Source organism: Mesoplodon bidens (genome assembly GCF_964165515.1).
Source record: "Mesoplodon bidens genome assembly, chromosome: 10".
In the NCBI taxonomy this organism is placed as follows: domain Eukaryota; kingdom Metazoa; phylum Chordata; class Mammalia; order Artiodactyla; family Ziphiidae; genus Mesoplodon; species Mesoplodon bidens.
In genome coordinates, this window is record NC_138172.1 from 93769863 (window position 1) to 93784932 (window position 15070).

At 43.3% G+C, this 15070-nt stretch overlaps 1 protein-coding gene across 1 annotated transcript in view; it reads left to right on the plus strand.

Annotated features, from left to right (window-relative positions):
• Positions 1 to 6839: 6839 nt before the first annotated feature.
• Positions 6840 to 15070, plus strand: part of DTNBP1 (dystrobrevin binding protein 1) — a 119655-nt gene continuing 111424 nt past the window's right edge. Inside the window, exon 1 of the mRNA XM_081246165.1 lies at positions 6840 to 7012. Coding sequence (XP_081102291.1) covers positions 6957 to 7012 — 56 coding nt within the window. The 5' untranslated portion in view covers positions 6840 to 6956. The remainder of the gene's footprint in view (positions 7013 to 15070) is intronic.

The window sequence follows — 15070 nt, forward strand, 5'->3', positions numbered from 1 at the left end:
GTGTGTGGCTGGCATCTGGTAGAGCGCCAGGCATAGGCAGGGCCTCAGCAGTCGCTCTCGTTGAGTAGACAGTGTTGCAGGAAACCACGAAGACTCAGCCTTGCAGGACTGAGAGGGGCACGTTAGGAAGCAGTGGGGAATCGGGAGATGGATGGCACTCCTGGATCCCCCAGACCGATCTTACTGTCAGCCTAAGAGCCCAGTGTTTCCTCTTCCCTGTAGCCTCCAGGAGAGGAAGAATGGGGCTCCTGTTTGGGGTACTTTTCCTCCTGTGACATTTCCGCTATTTTAAAAAGTTGAGGTTTCACAAAAAGTCTTCCATCGATGAGCTCACTCTCTCTTGATGCCATGTTCCCTGGCTGGGTACCACCAGGTGATGAGTGGTGGCTAATTAGGATGGCGTTAAGCACAGCAGTTAGACTCACTTCAGGAACAGAATTCCAATAATGGAGGAAACAAACCATTCATCGTATGCCATGAGCTCTTCATTGGTATATACAATGGTTTATTAAGACAACAAATACATCTGTTCACTTGCATTTCTGTGTATAAACAGAGACAATACACTAGTTAAAGCAGAGGAAGCCAGTGTTTTTGTACATGAGAACTACTTTCTTTCTCCCCCTCCCCTTGTCGAGATTCTCAGCGCATCGTAAAAGCAGTGTTTGGAAACTTACCACTTATTATATATGAACCTCGAATTGAAGCAACATAAGCAAAAACATGACCAGGTACACTGGGTACTTTTTCTCTAATTTAGCTATTAGAGGCTTATTTCCCCCTTGCATAGGTCTAAGAAACAGCCCCTCATCATCCCCTTCTAGCGGAAAAAAAGGCCAAAAGCAGTTCTTGCGCGTGTTTTGTGTTGCTTGACCCTGCAACCTGGGTCACAATAGATTGGGCTGGGGACTGGTACTTGGCCTACAAGCAGACATGTATAGCATGAGGTGGTCTCATGCAAGAGCTTTGCTTATGTGAGGCATGTTCTGTTAAATGAAGGACCGGAGAAAGCATTTAGAGCCTTCTTCTGGTCACTCAGGGAGGGGCAGAGTTGGCAGCAATGGCAGTAGCCAAAAGGCATGGAGAGAGGGCATTAAGCTGAAGTCACCAGGCAGCAGGTGGCATATGGTAGAGCAGAGCCTAGAAAGAGTGAAAGATGAAAGCAGAGGGAGTCAGAGACAGAGAAATAAATGGGACTGGAAGAGTCACCAGGAGAGGGGACAAAGGACGTTTTCTTTTCCCTGAAATGACAGCTACTGAGAGCTGCTCAGGACACTTGAACGTCTGTTGTTTCCTGAAAGGCCACAAGAAGCTTCCAGTTCCACCAGGCCAAGTCTCAAGACACAGCCAGCTCCTGGGGTCCCCTCCGTTTGCTGTGTAGCATCCTTACAGAAAGACCGCGGGCCTTGGGGGTGGCCTGAGCACGCCAGACAGAGCCTGGCCTCCCCAGTGCGGCGCCCAGATTCGCTTGCTCACTTCTCCCCTTCACACCACTGCCTCCAGTGTCAGGCAGCGCCGTTTGGGCAGAGGCTGCAGGGGCTCAGGCCCACGTACCAAATGTTACAAACTAAGGGATGGGGTTGGTGCCTGTTTGAAGGAGCTGGGAGAGTGGGGACCAGCTTCAGTCTGGAATCCTGAAGTCAGGGAGAGGTCTGGTGGACTCTGAGGTCACAGTCGCTGTTCTAGCCAGAGTTTCTGCTTCCTTTCCCTGCAGGCAGCTCAGGTTGCAAAGCTCAGCTCAGTTGTTCCCGGCCCCAACTGTACATTAGAATCAGCTGGGAAACTTTCGAAACAGCGTGGCTGCGGAGGTGTGGACTCAGACCAGTTAAACCTGAGATTTAATCTCCAGAGATTGGGCCCAGGTATTGGTATTTTTTAAATGCTCCCCAAGTGATTCTAAAGTGCCGCCAGGGTTGAGAACCATCCACTTAACTGCATTTAAAGGACTCTCTCTAGTTTCCTCCTAGAATCAGTTTCTCAGTATCAGTTTCCACTGACATGGGCAACTCCTGTGGACAGAGAGGAACTCTTAGGGCACTGGGACCTTATATTTGCCCTTCTCCTCAATCCTTTTCAATTATTAGGACTCCCCCCACCTATATTAAGCTGATACTTAACTATAGGTAATAACTGTCTCAATCATCTTTTTGTAATTCTTATTAAAAAGTTTCCATTTGAGTTAAATTTCCCACTTGAAAAGATTTCTATTCTATAATGGTTCAGAAGGTGTAATTTCTGAGATGTACTTTCTCCAGGGAAAACCATTTATTTGTGGTCTCCTCTATTCATGTAGGGTCCCTACATTTTAATGAATGGAGTCACTTGGTTATTTATGAATATTTCATATATCATATAGATCCGTACATAGATTAACGAAAAATAAAAGAGGTTTCCTCCTCTAATGCACTATGTAGTACCTTTCTTTTCTTCACCTGAGCAAAAAGACGAGGTTAGGTGCCTGATTACATTTTATTATAGTGTGATAAAATTTCAAAACAAATAGATGCAGCTGAGCTGCCTCTCACTGTTCTTTCAATGTGGTTCATGTTGAAAATATTCTTTCCCAACTTTGCTGGGAGTGTCTCTCACACACTGCTTGCCTTCTTGGTCTGTTAGCTTCTGTCTTCAGACTTTGATTCCCACCGCACCTCAGCCCGCTCCCCCAATACCCTCTTCTTCTGTGTTCTTCTTCAACTGGGCTCTCATCTTTGCTCTGTGTGTTGGAATTCCCCTCCTCCACCTCTCAGGTTCCCATCTGTTTTCCTTTTCAAAACGCCATGCTGATGTTACCTCCCAGCTTTATTTAGCTTACTTTATTCTTAGAACGACTCATTGTTTCACAAGAAACATTTACAGCTTTTAATTGGTTTCCTTCTTCTGGCATCTTTAAATTCTTAAAAATTAAAGATATCAGAAGTCTTTGTTTTTTTAAATTATAAATAAGTTACTAACAACACGTAGATGCCGTTACAAATCTGTTAGGTTCCTGAAACTCAAATGGCAGTAGTGCCTTTCCAATTACTCTAAAGGATCTCTGCCAAAAAAGTGGTGTGAAATCTTCTGGGTCCTATGGCTTCTTCTTTTATAGCATCTTTGGTTCCAATTCCACCAAATCCTCATTCATCACTTTATTTACTGTAAAAATCCACTGAGACAAGGAAACCCCTTTCCTTAGCAAGTGTCCTAGAGCAGTGCTTCTCCCATGTTAAATGAATACAAATCACCTGGGGATCTTGTTAAAATTCAGATTCTGATTCAGTAGGCCTGGGTGGGGCCTGAGATCCGCATTTGCAGCAAGCTCCCAGGTGATGCTGCGGCTGCTCCAGGGCAGCCCACCATAGGGAGCTTCTTAAGCAGCTTTGGTGCTTTTGCCCCAAATGTTTTATCATCACAGCTTTCTCCCTGCTTAGCTATTGTGTTCTCAGATCAACTCTCAACCAATTGCTGAATTAAGATGAGGTCAGTAGCTTCCACTATTGATGTTGGTTTTCTATACTTAAAACTTTTTTTTTCATTTTGCCAGTCAGTCTTCCTAGTTTCTGGCTGATTACTGTTACTTAAATTGACACATGTCGCATGTTTCAACTCTTGGTCCTTAATCATTCCTACAAAACAACTCATGTGCAACAGTAGTCATTTTCTCTCTCTTTACTTTCATTTTTATAATTTACTTTTGTTTCCTTATAATTATCTCTTCTTATTAGCACTTTAAAAACTGTCACTGTTTTGGGGTTTATCAGACATGGGGTTAAGAATGTTCATAAAACACCTCAAAACGAAGGACAAACATGCCATAGACTAATAAACAATGCAATGGTCAAGATAAAAATGACTGGGCACAAGTAAATCTATTTTCTAGTGACAGGCATACTCTTTTTGATCTGATTTGGTACTTTACTGGAATGTATGAAACTTAGTAAATTGAAAACATGAGCAGAGGAGTTTATTTCAATTGAATACAATGAAAAACATTTATTACTTCTCAGTACGTGTGGTTTCCACATCTACTAGACAGTGAGGGATCTGTCTCTGTAGACCTGATCATTTGATCGCTTACTCTGTACCAGGTACTGTTTCCAGGTGGTGGAGAAAGACCCAATAAACAGCCCCCCTCTAAACCAACTTGTCTCAACCTACTAAGAAATAAGAAAGTCAGCATAAAGCACCCAAAACATCGCTTTCATTTCTGGTAAGGGTGATGAAGCACATGACTTATGTTCATGGGCAAGCAGAATTCCTATTACTGTACCTCAGGTTAAAACTTGCCCACCCAGTCACAGAAAGCACTGGGTCACTGCAGCCTGCTCACCTGGCAGCCTGTCCTTATGGAGTAGAATGGCTGTTCTTTACTGGATGTTTGCACCCAAGGGAAAGAAGAAAGGATGGGGCCAGGCTCCTTATTCCCTAGATCAGTGATCCCCAACTTTTTTTGGCACCAGGGACCAGTTTCGTGGAAGACAATTTTTCCATGGACTGGGGGCAGCTCACCTGCTGCTGACCTCCTGCTTTGCGGCCTGGTTCCTAACAGGCCTCAGACTGGTCCCAGTCCAAGGCCGGGGGGTTGGGGACCCCTACCCTAGATCACTAATCAGAATAGGCACTTCTGCTCTGCCAGGAAAGGCCTATCCTCACACAGCCCACTTGTTTGACTCCTTCAATCCCAGCCCTATAATATCCTGTCTTCTTGTTTTTTTTAAATTTTTGGCTGTGTCGGGTCTTTAGTTGTGGCACAAGAGATCTTCCGCTGGGGCGCTTGGGCTTCTCTCTAGCTGTGGCGTGCGGGTTTTCTCTCTCTAGTTGAGGTGCACAAGCTCAGTAGTTGTGGCACGTGGGCTTAGTTGCCCCTCGGCATGTAGGATCTTAGTTGCCTGACCAGGGATCGAACCTGCGTCCCCTGCATTGCAGGATGGATTCTTTACCACTGGCCCAGTCTTTAAAATAAAGACAGATCCTGTCTTAAAACTTAAAATTTTGATATTTTGTTCATCACAAAAATTTTCACTAATTTAAAAATTTTTGAATATTGCATTAAAATATTATTCATCTTGATTACTAAGGGTTTTGACTTCCCCTTAAGTTTTACACCTGAGGTGAATGCCTTGCCCCCCTCAGCCTAGTCTCAGAGCTGGTTTTAAAATAAATGTGTAAGCAAATAAATAAACAACTTTTTCTTAAACAATTATTAAATAAATTATCAGATAGTGTTATGTACTAAGTTGAAAAAGAGTGTATAGGGAGTGATTGGGCCGGTAACTGGAATGATCAGGGAAGATCTACCTAAGAAGATGATGTTTAAGCTGAGATCTGAATGCCACAAAGAAACCAGCCATAGGACAATTTGGAGAAAAGCTTGTGAGCAGGCCTCAAGGAAATGAATCTAGGATTTTCAGGGAACACACAACATACCAAAGGTTACTATGGCTTAAATGTCAAGGAATGATAGGTGAGTAGTACTTACTTTGGATAAAGTGTCAGGAAGGGTTCAAATTTTAGGACTTCGTAAGCCAAGTAAGGAGTTTGACTTTTTTTCTAAGGGCACAGAAGGATTTAAAGCAGGAAAGCGACACAATATGATTGCTCTTTTAAATAATTCTCTTGGCTGCTGTATCAAGGATAAGTTACAGGCGTGTGCATGGCAAAAGGGTAGAATAAGGAGACTTGTCAGTATTCCTGGTGAAAGATGGTGGTGCCTTGGACCAGGGTGATTATAGTGAAAAGAGGAGCAGGTTCTAGCAATACTTTAGAAATAGAGTTGATTGGACTTGATGAATTAATATTCAGCAGGTGGGGAAAACAGGAAATGGTAATTTCAGGTGGCTTAACTTGAGCAACTTGGTGTATGGTGGTGCCACTTACTGAAATGGAAGAGACTGGGATTAGGTTCGAAAGTGAGTTTGCAATAAAGTTTTCTATTTTTGGTATTTTGGGTTTGAGATGCCTGTTGGATACAGGTGGAGTAAGCAACTGGTATGAATTGAAGGAGGGGGAGGGAGGACAGGGCTGAAGATGGAGATTTGGGCGCCACCGGCGCCTCGATAGAATTTACAGCATCGTAATGGATACAATAACCTAGGAGGGGGTCATACATGGAGGAGAGCAGGAGCCTGCAAATGTGGCCTTGGGAGCAGCTGCTGAAGTAGGAGGAGGAGTGGACAGGAAGGGAGAGTGCATGAATGGTGTGCTTGAAAGAAAGAGAAGAACGTGTCTTAAGAATGGGATAAGGAATCGCTTGAGAGCCACCGAGAGGTCGAGAAAAAAATCAGGGCAGATAAGTAACAAATGGTATCGGCAACATGGCGGTCACTGGTGACTCGACAAAGGTCACCTCCTTTGGTATGTAGGGCACGAAAGCCTGATGGGGTAGGTTGAAAAGAGAATGGAAAGTAAAGATGTCGGAACAGTTGATTTTTGACATTTTATCAATGAAGAAACCGAGGCTCAGAATGGTTAATTTTCTCATCCAAGGTCAAAGCCAGCGGGGTCAAATCCTGGAACCAGAGTCCACGAAAAGTGTTTGCTACAGGGGAGGTGCACGCTATGCAAGAAATTGATCCATCTCTCTTCCAAACTGTGAAAACAAATGCTGCACACACTCAAAGAAGTGCTGGTTTTAAAGCATTCTTTCACGTGGCCACTTCAATTTTAAAGAGGAAAAGGAGAGGGCCTGGCTTCGGGCTAGGAAGAAGCACCCGAGCCGCTCAGTTTCTCGGCTAGGAGAGAAAGACCGCCCCTTTTCCGCAGCCCAAGCCCGGCGGGGCTCACTGCGGCTGCGCGGGCCTGGGCGCGGCGGGGGCGGGGCAGGAGCGCGCGAGCGGGGGGCGGGAACGCGGAAGGGGCCGCGGCGCGGAGACGAAAGCGGGCCGGGGGCGGGGCCGGCCGCGAGAGTGCGGGGAGCGCCGTGACAGGTGCGGCGAGGTGTTTGCGCGGGGCTGAGGGCGGCGGCGGCGGCGGCGATCATGCTGGAGACCCTGCGCGAGCGGCTGCTGAGCGTGCAGCAGGATTTCACCTCCGGGTAGGTACACGGTGGGGGACGGAAAGGGAACCCGGGGGCCGGCCCGAGCAGCTGGGGGCACCGGGACGCGGCCTCCGCGCACCCCGGTCCGGTCCCTCTTCCTCCCCCTCCCCCCACCCCACCCCGACCCCGCACCTCCCATCCCAGCCAGATTGAGGAAAGTAACGAACTTTCCGGCGTCTGTCCGGCCACACAAAGTAACTTAGGTCCCACCGGGCAGGCTCTGACCCGCGCCCCGGGCCCGGAAGGGGGTCGGGAAGGCTGCGGGCGCGCCGGGGATTGTGCAACCCCCTCCCGGCAGCCCTGGCCGGCCCGCGGGGGGTGTCTTGTGAGGGGCGAGCGCGCCTCCCCGCTCCTCTGCCCCGGGGGGAAGGTGACCCTGAGCCCCCTCCCACGCCGCCGAGACCCCTGCCCTCTCGGGCCTCGGAACTTCTGCGGCCCCGCCTGCAGCCGGGCCGCCGCCCCCTCCCCAGGCCGGAGGTCGCGGGCGCCGCAGCCTTCACCCGCCGGGGCCCGGCCGCGCGTCCTGTCCACCCTCGCGCTCGGTTCGCTCGCTGAACCTTTGCCAAGGCTTGGTGCCTCTTTCCCTTTTGCTTTCTCTCTCTACCTTTGCCTCGGGTTTAACGCCTCAGTGAAGAAACTCTAGGGCCATAGAAACAACAGAACTATGGCAGTACTATTAATGCCTAGTGGTGAAGCGCACACGGACCAAGCGGTTCCCGAACTTTGCTTAGAATCACCTGGGAACCTTTAACCATCTTGATGCCTGGCTCGCAAACTATACTAATTACATCAGAGAGGCGATGGGGTTTTAAAGACCCCCAGGTGATTCCTGTGTGCGGCAAACTCTGGGAACCGCAGGCATAGACTAACGCCAGAAACTCGCAGAAACGTGTTTCTGCAAGTTTCTCTGCCTCAGTCTCCACGACTGTACAACGAGTGTGAAGATGGTACACTCATAGGGTTATTGTGAGGCTGAATGAATTAACATGTAAAACAGCGCAGTCACACTATGTCACTATTGTTATTTAGTGCTTAATTCATTTTAGTTTTTCCATTACTTTAGAAAGGGTGTCACTTTGATAAAGGATTTGTCTGTCACCTTTAGATTACGAATCCTTTGGAGAATGCTCTGAATATGAGGGCCTCTCCATCATGTTTTAAATTTCTAATGAGAAAGATGTTAGCTAAAAGTTTATGGGACAAAAATGTTTATATTGTTTGCCTCTTGGGTGCTGCGTAGTAACAAACTGTCAAATACTTGAGCACTTATATGTAAAGCATTTTTGGTAATCTTGGTTTGGTGTCCTTAAGAATATTAGTTGTAGATGCTGTAGCAGTCATTCACTGATGCTGTGCTTGCATTTCCTCCCCCCCTCCTTAAATTTAAAAAGTAACTTCCTTTCAGAACGTAAATTATTGTATTGAAAAATTGGGGTATAATGCTGGAACGCTAGCATGAGAATGATCACAGATAAACACATCTGGGACAGCCCTGTTGTCATCACCTCAAGGAATTTCTTGATGGCGAAACAGTCTATCTTTTGGGAGTTACAACTACGGTAACTCCCTAGGTCATGTGGTTGCCTTTGAACCCATTCATTCTCCTGACATTGGCTTGGGAAGGTTCAGCTTACCTAGGAATATAGATTCTGGACCCAAACCATCCTGAGAGATCTGGAAAACCTGAGTTTAGATAGGGAGAGGGTTGAGGGGATCTGGGTAGAACGCCTTGGAAACTGACCTTACCTCTTGGAGATGCCATAAACTGGGGCCAGTTTGGGATTAGACATCCTGAGAGGGCTTTCATTCTGTTTAGGCCCTTCATTGGCTTCCTTGTATAGGTCATTTTCAGCTGACAAAGCACTGGACTGTCAGTGTGTGCCATTAGCCTGTCACCTGGCAGAGAAATAACTCATCTTCAAGTGATGTCTGTGACTGGCACCTTTAAACTCTGATGTTCACATTTGTCAGGTCCACCAATTCCTAGGCGATTCTTTTTTTTTTAATTTTATTTTTTTATTCAAACAGAAAGTCACAAAAATTATAATCATGCTCATCAGTTCACTCGGTCCCATGTAATTAATTTCTTTTATCTTGATTTTTTGCTAGCACTTTTATGAATTCATCAGTTTTCCATTAGAGTTCTGAAAACGCTTATTCACTCAGTTCAACAGTATAAGTCAGTTACCAGAAACCTGTACTTGTCAGAGTCTTTTCCATGAATTCCTTGAAGATGAAACCCTTTTATAGGAACATTTTTGCAAAAGCATCAGAGTACACCCAGAACTGTCTGTAAATGACAAAAGACTTAAAAATTACCACGGTTAAAGATTTGATGAAAGTTCATAATAATGCAATTGACAAGGAAATTTAGTTATTTCTGAGATATACATTTTAAAGTAATACCTAGAATTATGACTTATAACATTATACCAGAACATATAAGATTTTCAGAAATTTCATGTAATGTCTGAAACATTTATATTAACATATTTCCATACAGATAACCCAAAGAAAGTTTAGTATTAGTTTTTTGTTTGTTTGTTTTTTATACTGCAGGTTCTTATTAGTCATCAATTTTATACACATCAGTGTATACATGTCAATCCCAATTGCTCAATTCAGCACACCACCATCCCCACCCCACCGCGGTTTTCCCCCCTTGGTGTCCATACATTTGTTCTCTACATCTGTGTCTCAACTTCTGCCCTGCAAACCGGTTCATCTGTACCATTTTTCTAGGTTCCACATACATGTGTTAATATACGATATTTGTTTTTCTCTTTCTGACTTACTTTACTCTGTATGATAGTCTCTAGATGCATCCACGTCTCAACAAATGACTCAACTTCATTCCTTTTTATGGCTGAGTTATATTCCATTGTATATATATACCACAACTTCTTTATCCATTATTCGTCTGTCGATGGGCATTTAGGTTGCTTCCATAAGCTGGCTATTGGAAATAGTGCTGAAATGAACATTGGGGTGCATGTGTCTTTTTGAATTATGGTTTTCTCTGGGTATATGCCCAGTAGTGGGATTGCTGGATCATATGGTAATTCTATTTTTAGTTTTTTAAAGAACCTCCATACTGTTCTCCATAGTGGCTGTATCAATTTACATTCCCACCAACAGTGCAAGAGGGTTCCCTTTTCTCCACACCCTCTCCAGCATTTGTTGTTTGTAGCTTTTCTGATGATGCCCGTTCTAACTGGTGTGAGGTGATACCTCATTGTAGTTTTGATTTGCATTTTTCTAATAATGAGTGATGTTGAGCAGCTTTTCATGTGCTTCTTGGCCATCTGTATGTCTTCTTTGGAGAAATGTCTGTTTAGGTCTTCTGCCCATTTTTGGATTGGATTCTTTGTTTCTTTAATATTGAGCTGCATGAGCTGTTTATATATTTTGGAGATTAATCCTTTGTCCGTTGATTTGTTTGCAAATATTTTCTCCCATTCTGAGGGTTGTCTTTTCATCTTGTTTATGGTTTCCTTTGCTGTGCAAAAGCTTTGAAGTTTCATTAGGTCCCATTTGTTTATTTTTGTTTTTATTTCCATTACTCTAGGAGGTGGATCAAAAAAGATCTTGCTGTGATTTATGTCACAGAGTGTTATTCCTATGTTTTCCTGTAAGAGTTTTATAGTGTCCGGTCTTACATTTAGATTTCGAATCCATTTTGAGTTTATTTTTGTGTATGGTGTTAGGGAGTTTTCTAATTTCATTCTTTTACACGTAGCTGTCCAGTTTTCCCAGCAGCACTTATTGAAGAGACTGTCTTTTCTCCATTGTATATCTTTGCCTCCTTTGTCATAGATTAGTTGACCGTAGGTGCGTGAGTTTATCTCTGGGCTTTCTATCTTGTTCCATTGATCTATGTTTCTGTTTTTGTGCCAGTACTATATTGTCTTGATTACTGTAGCTTTGTAGTATAGTCTGAAGTCAGGGAGTCTGATTCCTCCAGCTCCGTTTTTTTCCCTCAAGATTGCTTTGGCTATTCAGGGTCTTTTGTGTCTCCATACAAATTTTAAGATGATTTGTTCGAGTTCTGTAAAAAATGCCATTGGTAATTTGATAGGGATTGCATTGAATCAGAAGATTGCTTTGGGTAGTATAGTCATTTTCACAATATTGATTCTTCCAATCCAAGAACATGGTATATCTCTCCATCTGTTGATATCATCTTTAATTTCTTTCATCAGTGTCTTTTCTGCATACAGGTCCTTTGTCTCCCTAGGAATGCAAGAGATTTCTGTGCATTAATTTTGTATACTGCAACATTACCAGATTGATTGATTAGCTCTAGTAGTTTTCTGGTGGCATGTCATCTGCAAACAGTGACAGGTTTACTTCTTCTTTTCCAATTTGTATTCCTTTTATTTCTTTTTCTTCTCTGATTGCCATGGCTAGGACTTCCAAAACTATGTTGAATCATAGTGGTGAGAGTGGACATCCTTGTCTCGTTCCTGATCTTAGAGGAAATGCTTTCAGTTTTTCACCATTGAGAATGATGTTTGCTGTGGGTTTGTCGTATATGGCCTTTATTATGTTGAGGTAGGTTCCCTCTTTGCCCACTTTCTGGAGAGTTTTTATCATAAATGGGTGTTGAATTTTGTCAAAGCTTTTTCTGCATCTGTAGAGATGATCATATGTTTTTCTTCTTCAGTTTGTCAATATGGTGTATCACATTGATTGATTTGCGTATATTGAAGAATCCTTGCATCCCTGGGATAAATCCCACTTGAGTGTGGTGTATGATCCTTTTACTGTGTTGTTGGATTCTGTTTGCTAGTATTTTGTTGAGGATTTTTGCATCTATAGTCATCAGTGATATTGGTCTGTAAGTTTCTTTTTTTGTAGTATCTTTGTCTGGTTTTGGTATCAGGGTGATGGTGGCCTCATAGAATGAGTTTGGGAGTGTTCCTTCCTCTGCAATTTTTTGGAAGAGTTTGAGACTGATAGGTGTTAGCTCTTCTCTAAATGTTTGATAGAATTCACCTGTGAAGCCATCTGGTCCTGGACTTTTGTTTGTTGGAAGATTTTTAATCACAGTTTCAATTTCATTACTTGTGATTGGTCTGTTCATATTTTCTGTTTCTTCCTGTTTCATTCTTGGAAGGTTATACCTTTCTAAGAATTTGTCCATTTCTTCCAGGTTGTCCATTTTATTGGCATAGAGTTGCTTGTAGTAGTCTCTTAGGATGCTTTGTATTTCTGTGGTGTCTGTTGTAACTTCTCCTTTTTCATTTCTAATTCTATTGATTTGAGTTCTCTCCCTCTTTTTCTTGATGAGTCAGGCTAATGCTTTATCAATTTTGCTTATCTTCTAAAAGATAAGCAGCTTTTAGTTTTATTGATCTTTGCTATTGTTTTCTTTGTTTCTATTTCAGCTATTTCTGCTCTGATCTTTATGATTTCTTCCCTTCTGCTAACTGTGGGTTTTGTTTGTTGTTCTTTCTCTGGTTCCTTTAGGTGTAAGGTTAGATTGTTTATTTGAGATTTTTCTTGTTTCTTGAGGCAGGCTTGTATAGCTATAAACTTCCCTCTTAGAACTGCTTTTGCTGCATCCCATAGGTTTTGGATCATCGTGTTTTCATTGTCATTTGTCTCTAGGTATTTTTTGATTTCCTCTTTGATTTCTCAGTGATCTCTTGGTTATTTAGTAACGTATTGTTTAGCCTCCATGTGTTTGTGCTTTTTACGTTTTTTTTCCCCTGTAATTTATTTCTAATCTCATAGTGTTGTGGTCAGAAAAGATGCTTGATATGACTTCAATTTTCTTAAGTTTACTGAGGCTTGATTTGTGACCCAAGATGTGATCTATCCTGGAGAATGTTCCGTGCGCACTTGAGAAGAAAGTGTAATCTGCTGGTTTTGGATGGAATGTCCTATAAATATCAATTAAATCTGTCTGGTCTATTGTGTCATTTAAAGCTTCTGTTTCCTGATTTATTTTCATTTTGGATGATCTGTCCATTGGTGTAAGTGAGGTGTTAAAGTCCCCCACTATTATTGTGTTACTATCGATTTCTTCTTTTATAGCTGTTAGCAGTTGCCTCATGTATTGAGGTGCTCTCCTAGGCGATTCTTAACAGGAAAAAATCCATGTAATTCCTTTTAGTAAACTGTTTCATATTCAGCCTAAGATCAACCTATTTTTGAATATTTTGCCAGGCTGAGAAAAGGTGACATTAAACACAGCTTTATGTGTATATTGCATGAAGGCACTGAGGGATTCAGAGATGAAAGCAACATGTCCCTACCTCTCAAAACTACCCAGCTGGACCTGGCATTCCTTTAGAACACTTGCTGTTAGTGCCCATAGAAGCCAGAGCAGCTGGCTTACAAAATAATTGGAAACTTCATCTGTTCGTGTTGCCCCAGGAACTCAGTAGAAGAGAGGCCCAGTGCTTTCCTGAGCTCCTTCACGTGGATCTTCACAGCAGCCCATAGCAGCAGCCTCTCCTCAGGGCTTTTCTGCTCATTTTGAGTTTCTGAAATTCATATATCTGGAGCTGGAATGTAGGCAATTATTTATTTTTAAAGTAAAATAGGAATATTCTTTATCAGCCTCGCAAGAGAATGCCACATTAGGGATTAAAGCATATTTGATGGACATAACAAATTTCAACTTTCCATTCAAACTTAGAAAAAATGCAGCTTGAGGGCAGTGGAAAGATTGCTGTGGGGCTTCAGGGGGCTGTAAGTCGTCCATGGACTCGTGATCTTTTTTGTAATTTTTTATTCATAATAATAGCCATGTCAAAATCGAGATAAACCTAGAAATAATGTTGCTTTCTTTCTGGCCTAACTAGGTGGCCAGCTAGTCCAAAGGCCACAGGAGGGGACTGCTTCCCAGCTTCGCTCACCTACATGAGTCCTCATCTGATTTAACTCCCTCGTTGCTCTAGGAGCCTTTTGGAGAGTTCACACAGAACATCCACTTTTTAGGGACTGGCCTGAGCTCTGAGGGAGACTTTTGGACCCACCGAAGCATTTACTTCAAATCCACTCTGGTCTTTGATTTTTTACCTTCTGAGCAGTTATGACCCACGACCTCAGGACTGAAGTATGCAGGCATGTAAAACCCTTCAGGAAACTGAAAATCAGATTTACCAAGGATTTGCAGCTGCCTGTCACTGCCTGGCATTTCCTGTCTGTAACACTCTGGATGCTTTTGGATTTTGGATACAAGTGTTGCAACTAGATAGTGGGTGTTTCCTCCTCAGAGCCACCTCTGCCCTGACCTCCAGCCCTGCCCACTGCACTCATTTTCTCTTCTTCCCTCCTGTAGTATCAAAACCTCCAAGGAGAGGAGCTAACATTCTAATTCACGGTGTGGTAAAATGGTGAGGTTTTGCCTAAAATGTTGACTCTTCCATGATTACTTACCTTTAGCAGGAAAAAAAATCTCAATATTCAACTTGACTTAATAAACATTTACTGAGTTCCCACCAAGCGGCAAACACTAGGCCAGGAACTCAGTCTTCTTTATCATAGAAGCTTTTCTCATTTCGTCAAAAAAAAAAAGAGTTAAGAGGCCACGTGCTCAGTTTTGCCTGCTGTTTGCCAGTGTCTATATATTGGACTAGATCTTGGGGCTACAAAGTTAACTAAAACCGCTTCTGCCTTCCGGATGCCCTAGACTGGTGGTAACATAAAGCAAAGCAGAAGGAACTGAATGTGAAAGATAGAAGTGATGTGGTTTTTGAGCCCAGAGGAAAGAGTCATTAGTTCAGATGCATTCATGGAAGGCTTCAAAGAGGAGGTGGCTTCTAGACTGGCCCTTGAAGAACGAGGAGGGATGAGGATAGATTTGGGTGAAGGATTTCAGAGATGAAGCTCTTGTGGGAGAGGAACCTGGAAAGGAAGTTTAGTGTCTGATAATAGAGGGTCTTCAGTGCTTTGCTAAATTAATTCACTTATGAAATATTTATTGAGTGCTTACCTGTTGACAGGCACTAGGGTTACAGCAGAGAATGCATACACCGGATAGCAAATAACATCCCTGCGCTCATTGTACTGGCAGGAGGCAGAATATCTAGAAGGTCATAA